This window comes from Danio rerio, chromosome 5 (genome assembly GCF_049306965.1).
Source record: "Danio rerio strain Tuebingen ecotype United States chromosome 5, GRCz12tu, whole genome shotgun sequence".
Classification (NCBI taxonomy): Eukaryota; Metazoa; Chordata; class Actinopteri; order Cypriniformes; family Danionidae; genus Danio; species Danio rerio.
In genome coordinates, this window is record NC_133180.1 from 55,967,090 (window position 1) to 55,977,500 (window position 10,411).

The window sequence follows — 10,411 nt, forward strand, 5'->3', positions numbered from 1 at the left end:
CATAAATTAAACAGTGTTTTATGGTTTTCGGTGGAGCAACAGTATGGACGTATATAAACTAATTATCAAATGTAAAAAAATATTTGTACAAGTACATTAATTAAGCACAATTAAATTTTATAAAGCAGCAAACTTTATAATTTCTCGTGTACAAATGGTTTAAATTTGCTTTAAATCTTACAGTCACCGACCTTTGAAAAAATCCAAGTACAAATTCCTGGTTATTTCTAATCCCAACTTGACATTGATCCTGCTATGTGACTATTGCAGATTTGCACATTGCGATATTGATGTTAAAACAATAAATTGTGCAGCCCTAATTCCAAATGAAAATGAATTTTGAGTAGAGGTGGTGCTGTCTTTTTGTGCATCATTCCTCTGTAGCTAACTAATGGTAAAAGGGGAGTGTGGTTAAGAATATTGTGGCTGAAACTGTCAAACTGATGCCAACAGAGAAGAATCACCACTCAAAACAAAGAAGCAATTGTTCAGACTTTGACTTAAATATTTCAAAACAAATAAATCAGCTGTATAACATGAACGGTTTAATTGTTCGCCTAAAAAAAGCAATGCATGCTAACAAAATTAACAATGTAAATTTTGATATTACACAAATGTTGAGACAGCTCAAAGATGCAATTTAATCTAGGACCAGCCTTAAAGGGATAGTTCACTTAAAAATTAAGATTTGCTCACCTGTCTGACTTTGCTTCTTTTGTTGAACACACAACAAAAAAATAATAAAAATCTGAAGAAAGCTGAAACCAGTAACCACTTACATCAAAGGAAGAAAAAAAATACTTTGAAAGTCAGACAGATTTGGCACAAGTGAAATGAGAGTAAACGATGGCAGAATTTTAGCCTTGTCTCTTTAAGCCTTGTCAGTGAAACTTGGTAAATTAGTCTTATACATATTCTGCTTGACGTATTGGTGCTTGATTTCCTGATTCAGAAGCATAGGTTAAAAATGAAGTTATATATTAAGTGTACATGGTTTTGTACACTCATAACTTTATTTGGTACATCTTGCTAGTATTGAGTTAAAAGATTGCTGTCAGAACTGCAATAATTCATACGACATCGATTTAGCAAGAAGATTTAAACATTGCTCAAATGTTTGTCCATATTGGCATGAAGCTTTTCACAGTTGCTGCAGATTTTTTGGCTACACATCCATGATGTGAATCTTGCTTATTCGCCTTTAAGGTGCTCTACTAGATTAAAATCTGATGACTGCAGATTACTTCAGTTTAGTAAACTCAGTCAATGGTCAGGAAACTAGTTTGAGATAATTAGAGCTTTTTTATATATATGGTGTGTTTTCCTACTGGAAGGATAAGAGTGCATTGTGGTAATAAAGGTATGGACATATTTGCAAGCTCTAAAAAGGTAGACATTTAAATGATTCTCACTTGCAGTGTCGGCCCGTGGGGTTGAGGGGGCCTAGACAAGATAAAAAAAAGTCGGGTTCGCTGGTGTAAAAACAGAAGTGCAAGCACAAAAAAATACAATTTTAATATTTAAGTGTATACAATTTTATTAACTGTAACCTATTTAACATATAATTCCTATGTAAAAATATTTACTCAGATTTAAAAATATTTTTGCAAGCCAGAAAACACTCATTTAAAAAATGAAGTATATAAGTTTGACGTATACAAATAAAACTTGAACTGAAAATAAATAAAATATATATATATGCATACATAATTGTCACGTTAAGCTTGATCAAAACAATAACAAAATGGGAACAAAAAGATTGCGGATTCAAGTGCAGATTTAATAGATATGTAGTGCAGAAAACAGTGACAAAAATCCAAAATTTCAAAATGCAAAGTAACTAATAAACAACAAAACAAGAAACGAGAAACGAGACAGATAAACACGAACTAGACTTTGGCAAAATATGAGGCAAGATCAGGAACATCAACTTGGAATAACAGACTTACTGGGAACAAGAAGACAAGGAAGACAAGACAATGACGCGATGACAAACAGTGGTTGAATGACTAAATATATAGTCCTGGTAATCACGGAGAATGGAGTCAGCTCTGGTTGTAAATCAGTGTAGATGACAGACCGGGTGTGTGCGCGAAAGAATGTATGGAAATGTAGGCTGCCTCCGAAATCGCCTACTACTCAGTAGGTACTGCATTTTAATTTAAACGTACTACTCGGCCGTTAGAAAAGTACGTTCTATACAGTATGAATGTGAAAAGTATGAATGGAATTCGGACGTACTACATCCGCCATTTTGTCATGGTCACGTGACCTACCTGCGTCAGTTGCGTCGCTTTACTTCCATTCATGAATTCGCTCGCGGGGCATCATGGGATAGTGCAGCATGCATGGGATGCGTACTCCGGAATCTCGCCGGAAGTAGTAAGTCATCCGGGTACTTCTCGCATACTGATTTTCAAATTCTATGAATTCGGACATACTACTCGGCTCGCATACTGATTTTGGCGTACTATATAGAATGGAAGTATGCGGTTTCGGACGCAGCCGTAGTCTTTTTGGGCGCTGTAGTTCCACTCAGTGTCCATTGAAATACAGCGCCCTCAGGTGGTCACTGACAGTCGTGACACATAACTATTAAACCGTGGGCTAACTGTATTGTTGCATCCCTAATAACTAGAAATGCAGGAGACATTTTAGCTTGTTTTTACACAGAGATTCACACAAACAAAACTTTGCATTATGTGTAAGATTCTATGTTGACACAATGAGGAAACCTGTGTTTTTAGCAAGGTGAATTATCGATCATTGATTATTTAATGAAACATATTTAATGTGGCCTATTTTTTTCTCACATATTACACAAATATTTCTGTGATCATGGGCATTGTTGGATTTATTAAATCAAGTCCCAATACTGCACTACTAAATAATGTATTATGCATAGCAGAGCATAACCTTTACTTTGAGCTTGCTTTTCTTCCTCTGCCTTTCTTTTCTTCCTTTTTTCAGCTTCACAAAGATGCCGTTTTGTTGCCATTTCATTTCAAATTAAAATTCGAATAAGATCGATTACAATTAGCAATGACACTTGTGACGTAATATTACATAAGACTTTTAGACACTTTTTCGCCTTTATATTGAACGTGAGCATTTTGGAGAGATATGTTGACTCTGTGTAGAAATACATTACATCATTCTAGTTCACCCAATAAGCCTTCGTGGGTGGTGTTATGCAAAATAGTGTGTGGTGCTGCTAGGTTTGTTTCTAATATTTTCTGTTTTTATTCATACTGTTGTTCTGTATTTATTATCAATTTCAGCTATTTGTCATGTATGAATTATATAGAGAGAACAGTGTCTATGAAGCCCTTCAAGAAATGCAGGGCCCTAGGCGATCGCCTATTGTCTGTTGGATGGGGCCGCCACTGCTCACTTGGCACCAAATTAAGCCAAACGTGTCAAGAAAATATTCACACCACTACAACACCAGCCGCCTTAACTGTTGATGAAAGTCAGGATGGATTAATGCATTCATGGTGTTTGTTTAAATCTGACTCTTCTATCTAACTGTCGCAACAGAAATGACCATCGTGATTAGAGCCAGCAATCATTCTCCTGTCTACTGTTGTCAAGGCAGTCTACTCTGACCTCTGTCCTCTGGCACAAAACAAAGAATTTTCACTCACACAGCTGACGCTCACTGCATAGTTTGTCTTTTTTGGACTATACTTTGTAAACCCTAGAGGTGTGTGAAAATTCTAGTAGATCAGCAGTTTTTAAAATACTCATGCTTAGGTTCTTAAAACAGCTTTCTTAGCAGCTACTTAGCTTTTAGCTGATCCTCTTGACCACATCTAAATGCCTAAATTATTGACTGAAAGGATATCAATCATTCTTGGTTTTGTTTTTATTATTAGTATTATGAGATTGGTGAAAGTTGTTTTATATTTAGGTACGAGATTCCACTTCCTCAGAGAATCAGCGCACTCTGTGCTGAAGGTTTCAGAGGACAGGAACTCAGTGGAGTACCCACACGACACCTACAACAAGATGTCCTCAGTCATAGAGTAAGTGCCTCAACTTTCACTGTATATACATGGGTAAAAGATAAAATGTTTTGTTTTTTTTGTATGTCAAAATCAAATAAAATCCACAAAATTAATTTAATGTAAATTAAAAAAAACAATGAAATGAATATAAAGGGTCTACTTTAATGTTTGAGTAGTTTTCGAAAATGAAATGAAAATAAAATATGTGTGCATTAATGTTCTGTTTTCATTTAATGTAACAACAACATACTTATTATGTATGTTATGTAATAACTAGTTGTGGGCAACAATGAATTGCGATTAATCGCATTCAAAATAAAGGTTTGTTTATGTGTACTGTTCGTGTAAATATTTATTATGTTTATATAAAACACAAATGCATCCATATATCTGAGAAAATGTTTATTTATATTTAGTTAGATGTAAAATATATAAGTATATGATACAAATGATACACCTTTTAATATCTGTGCAAAAATGTTTGGATTTTAGGAATGTTTTTTGTATTCCTAGTATCTAAATATACCTCATATGCCTAATAAAAAGAACATTTCAGATGGCGTTCAGGGGTTTTTGCATCTGAAGTCTTCTAACCGAGCAATTTTTCTAAAAGGGTCCTAATTAATTAGTATTTGGGGGCTTTAATATGATCCTGGTTTAGTTTTTTATTGTCATCAAGTGATTCTTGCTGTAAATGCCTAAATAAATAAGTTACTTTAAATGAGTGTATTCTGTTAAAAAAATATAAATAAAATAAATAAATAAATAAATAAATACATAAAATTAGATAAAACTACACATTCTAATGTACAAATGAAAATTGTATTATACTTTAACATACTCTACTTTGTCTTTAATTCACATACATTTAAGCAGGAAAAAAACACATGAAATTGCACATGAAATTGCACATTATGTATGCTATTAATGTGTTTGTATTTTTAAACATGTAATTTAAATGCTATTCTGCAAATGCACTAAATGCACTATATGATCTTGAGTTACAGCAAAAGCCTTTGTTTTACCATGTTCCCAGTTGTCCATCAGTTATGGGGGAGATTTTACAATCGAATGGGTATTACTACTGGGAGACAGAGGTGTCGAGATGCAAAGCGTACCGCATCGGCATTGCATATCAAACTACATCACAAACCAGGACACTGGGAGAGGACAGCGCCTCCTGGTGTCTGCACTGCGTACCCACATCTATAAGGTATGAATGCGTTTCATTATTCCAAAGAGAACATCTATTAAAAGCAAAGGACATGGAATATTTCTTTTTATTGGCCACTAACACAAAAAAACTGTGTATTTATTATTTTTAGATTTCACCTTAAAGAAGCAACCTGGTAGGGCATATTTGGAGCTGAATTCTAGACTGTGGAAACACTGAGTAATTAGGGCTTTTTGGCAATCATTGCAGTAAATTAAATAGAGCTTTCAAAAGGAATCAAAGTAATAAATCTGAAAATGTGTTTTCTCATTAAATCTGTCTCTCTGAGTCGTTAAACACGCTTTCTCAGTCCTCAATAATAATTTTGTTTTATCGCAATAAATCCTTTTTTTGCTGCCAAGTCAAGTTTAAACTAAAAGAGAAGACGGTTTTATGAGCACAAACATTATATTGTATGTGGATGTTTTTCAATAAAAACAAGTTGCTTACTTCAGAATTAGTTTTTTTATTGGGAACACAGCCTTGAGTTGTGTAATTAATTACAGTATGTACGTACAGTAAGTATGTATTTATAATTACGTCTACACTTAATCTGCAGACACCAACATTTAAATGTGTGTCAATAAATATTTATGCAGTTTTTTATATTAATTTCAGTATTATAATTAGTAGTCATATATATATATATTATAATTAGTAGAGTAGTAGTCAAATATTTATACAAATTACATACAATACAATTTGTAAGTGGATGCATTATAGGATAAACCGTCTGTAGCCAAACAACTGGTTCAAATTGGATTTTGAATGTAAAGCTTACATAAAAGATAGATGGATAGATAGATAGATAGATAGATAGATAGATAGATAGATAGATAGATAGATAGATAGATAGATAGATAGATAGATAGATAGATAAATTTATATATATATATATATATATATATATATATATATATATATATATATATTATATTATATAATTCCTTTTTCGATAGTCTATAGAACAAACCAACATTTTACAATAACTTGCTAATTACCCTACCCTGCCTAGTTAACCTAATAAACCTGGTTACACTTAAGTTGTATTAAAGTGCCTTTAAATGTCACTTTAAGCTGTATAGAAGTGTCTTGAATAATATCTAGTAAAATATTGTTTACTGTCATCCTGGCAAAGACAAAAATAAATCAGTTATTAGAAATTAGTTATTAAAACTATTATGTTTAGAATTGTGCTGAAGAAATCTTCTCTCTAAATTAAACAGAAATTGGGGGGGAAAATAAACAGAGGAGTTGATAATTCAGGGGGGCTTTTATTCTGACTTCAACTGTATATAATGCTGTAAAGAAATAGTGAAAAAAAAGGTTTGTAGATTCTGTCTGGTCTTACCCTAATCCAAAAATATGAATTTAAGCAATGAAGAGTCAAATTGCATTAAAAATAATAATAATTGATTCATTTACAGGACATGCAAACTTCACTGTGCTCCAAAGCATTGTGAACTCTACAGATACGTATCATGTGAAGAAGTGTGATCCACAGCAGAATTAAATTAACTTTACACTTTACTCTTAAAATTAACTTTAATTTTGTTGCGTTGTAATGGCCAATTAAAAAGCACAATTCTACATTTCAAATTTGTTTTTAAATAAGCCTTCACCAAATGGAATAATGTATTTGTATTTCAAATTTTGTCTAGTATAAAAGTGATATTAGTGTCTTTGAAAACCTTTAACTCCACATAAACAGTGAGATCACAAGACCAGTTGACCTTCTTTTATTAGATACTTTAGGAACAGTTCTGAAATAAATCAATCAGGATGATAATTTTTCGTCTTTTGTGAAACTAATGTATTTACATCACATCATGTATTTTTGTAAGATTTTTTTTTATTGTATTCATTAAAAGACTCAAAGGCTGCACGCATTCGATGAAAAATACAGCACCATCTGTCTCGTTAAAAATGCTTGCAACTTAAATAACTTTCTTTTTTATGCATTTTAAAATGACATTTATTTATTTACAGTTATATTTATCTGCAGTTACTACTGCAGTGTTCAGTGTCACATGATTTAATATGCAGATTTGCTGCACAACAGACATTTCTTATTTTCATTGTTGATAAAAGTATCAGTATGTAGATTAAAAGAAGAGCATTATGTCTAAATACACATATTTTGTAACATAATTATGAACATCCTATAAATGCAAACATTTTTTTGCTGTAATTTTGATCATTTTAAAAGGTCTTAATCAATATTCTCATTTTCTAAATCTTTTTTTTAAGTGTAGTGTTAAACCATAGGTCTCAAACTGGATTCATGGAGAGCCACAGCTCTGCACAGTTTAGCTCCAACCCTAATCAAACACAGCTGATCCAAATTATCAAAGTGTTCCATGACTAGACACTATTAAGCAGGTGTGAGTTGGAGGTGGTTGGAGATAAACTATGCAGAACTGTGGCCCTCCTGGAATTGAGACCACTTTGTTAAAGTATAAATATTAAATATGACTGCACTGTGATCTTTAAATGTCATCAAATGATTGTTGCTGTAAATATACTTGACAAGAGTTTTTCATATATAAATCACTGTGTATTGAACAACTATTTAGTGGATATGATTTGATATCTGTATGGTCTGTAATTCAGCTGCAGGTTTGAGCTTCTTCATGAGCGTGTGGAGTCTGATATCTTTGTGACGGACATCCCGGCGCGGATTGGTACCTTGTTGGACTACAGCCAAGGTTGCCTCTTCTTCTTTAATGCTCAAAGCGGCCAGGTTTTGGGCAGTTTTCAGCACAAATTCGCTCAGCCCTGCCACCCGGTGTTTGTCCTGGAGCAGCCGGGGAATCTGGAGCTGAAAATGACCATGGAGGTGCCTGAGTTTGTTAAGCACTGCTAGTTTACAAGGCCCACGTCTTAATGGTTTGGGTTGCCAAGTTGAAATGAAATGACAAGATGATGAGAAATATTTAGTTTTGCAAAAGGAAGGACTGTTTTTGAAGCTGTGCTTTTAAATCCCTCCAGAAACTAGTTTTGTGAACTGATGCTTTGTGTTTGTAAATACAGTATGAAACAGAAAGTGTATGCGACAAATTTTGTTGCTTATCAAATACAGTACCTTTAATTAATATCGGGGCCCTTGATAAATATAAACAAATAAGGTTGTGAAAATATGTTTTTATATTGTTTAACCATTTGAGTAATATGTTACCCATGTCATTAATCTAATATTGGTATGAAAGGCCATACTTAACCACTTTTCACCTTTCTTTTCATACTCCTCCTAGACCATTGATGTTCTGAAAACTTTGATCATCTTCAGACCATGTTGGCAGAAAGTTATCCAATTTTTGTTGATAGACGCCATTATTATATCAAATATACATCGAATTTGCTGACATGAAAAGGATACTGACATGACATTTTAGGTGGGTCACTGTCAACTCAGCACGTCTAACTTTATAGTTAAAAGCATGGACAAATAGTGCAACTGCACTCATGGCGGCCGGATTCGCACTCCCAAGTTTGATTGGTCCTTTGCGAATCCTGCTGTCCTCTCTACCCCAGCTTTCCTGTCACATTTCTGCTGTTCAATGTGCAAAGCATGAAAAACTCCAAAAATTAATCAATCAAAAACCTGCTGATCACGCTGTATCAGTTTAATAACAGTGCCACCTATTGGTTAAGTTCATTAACACATTCTTGTAGTGATTATTTAAATTTTTCTGATTAAAATAATTATAAATTGTCTTTTTAAAAGGTCTGAAACTCCCTGCCAAGCTTACTGCTCATTTTGATTTTCTGTTGTGCTTGGTCCCTTTTTTCAGCTATATTATTCATTCATTTTCTTGTCGGCTTAGTCCCTTTATTAATCCGGGGTCAGCTATATTATTATTTGATCAAATATAAATTGATGTTTAGATTACAATTTTTACTCATTTTTAGAACATATAATTGCAAACACAGCCCAGTTTTATCAAAAAGTTAATATATTTGTACAAATATATGTGTGCCACAATTATTATCATCTCATAAATTCATAAAAGCCAAAGATTTTAAAGTTTATTTCTATCAATATGTATTTATTTATGTTTAGTAAACCTTGGGTTATTAAGAATAGGAAACAGCCAAAATGGTCCCTTGTTTTAGATAGTTATACATATACATTAGGTAAATAAACACTAGGTAAACTTGCTCACTTATTTATCACAATGGGTAAGACCAAAGTACAAATGCCCATTTCCACCATTAGGGCAATAATAAAGAAATTCCAGTCAACTACATGTATCATGAATCAGTGTGCTGGGACAAGATAGACACATTCTCTTCCAGGCTGATTTGAATGGACAGAAAATCTCTTAAGAATCACAGCTGGAAAATTGTAGAAGTTACAGTAGATGGGTCTTAGGGTAAAAAAAAGAATGTAAAAGAAGTCATCTACATCCCCACAATCTGTTTCAAGATAAAATAAAATGAAAATCTTGAGGGCGGCACGATGGCTCAGTGGTTAGCACTGTCGCCTCACAGCAAGTGGGTCGCACAGCCCAAACACAAGCGCTAAAGATGAATTGTGTGGGAATGTGAGAGTTTATATTTCCCAGTTCTGGGTTGCGGCTGGAAGGGCATCCGCTGCGTAAAACATATGCTGGAATAGTTGGCGGTTTATTCCCCTGTGATGACCCCTTAGGGACTTAGTCAAAGGAAAATGAATGATTGAATGAAAACATCTTGATTTTTGGGTTTATATACTGGGTTTAATATATTGACATTTTTCCCAGCCTTCTTTGCTTATATTTACCAAGGGTGCCAATATTAGTGAAGGGCACAGTATATGATGAACCTTTGGATCACATGAGATGGAGACATTTATATTCAGCGTCTGCCTATTTATTTTTGAAGCTGCAGGCTTTCAGGTAGTTTGAAAAACAGATGTTGGTGCTGCTAATAACAGATTTTAATAGCTGAATTCTCCCGCATATGGACTCATGTTTTGAAATGATGTGCTTGACATTACAAATGAAACATGTTGTTAAAGGTTATTTCACTTCTGTTTCCATTTAAAATGTCGCTGGTTGGGACTTTTATCACTAAATCACAAATTAAGGGAAATGTGCAGCAAAGTAATTGAACTGCCCCCCCCTTTTGATTCACTTACAATGGGTCGTCATAATCAAGGAAATATTACTGTTTATTTATTTTTGTTCTCTGAATTCTTCACATT

At 33.6% G+C, this 10,411-nt stretch overlaps 1 protein-coding gene across 2 annotated transcripts in view; it reads left to right on the forward strand.

Annotated features, from left to right (window-relative positions):
- The window catches only part of cmya5 (cardiomyopathy associated 5), a 35,498-nt gene that overhangs the window by 24,757 nt on the left and 330 nt on the right, over positions 1-10,411 (forward strand). Inside the window, exons 10-12 of one of the 2 annotated variants that reach the window (XR_012405984.1) lie at positions 3,914-4,028; positions 5,047-5,223; positions 7,837-10,411. The exon at positions 7,837-10,411 is cut by the window's right edge and continues 330 nt beyond it. Coding sequence is in view for 1 of the 2 variants with exons in the window: in NM_001079985.3 (NP_001073454.3) it covers positions 3,914-4,028; positions 5,047-5,223; positions 7,837-8,089 (545 nt within the window). In the remaining variant the exon portion in view is untranslated. 2 annotated transcript variants of the gene reach the window in all.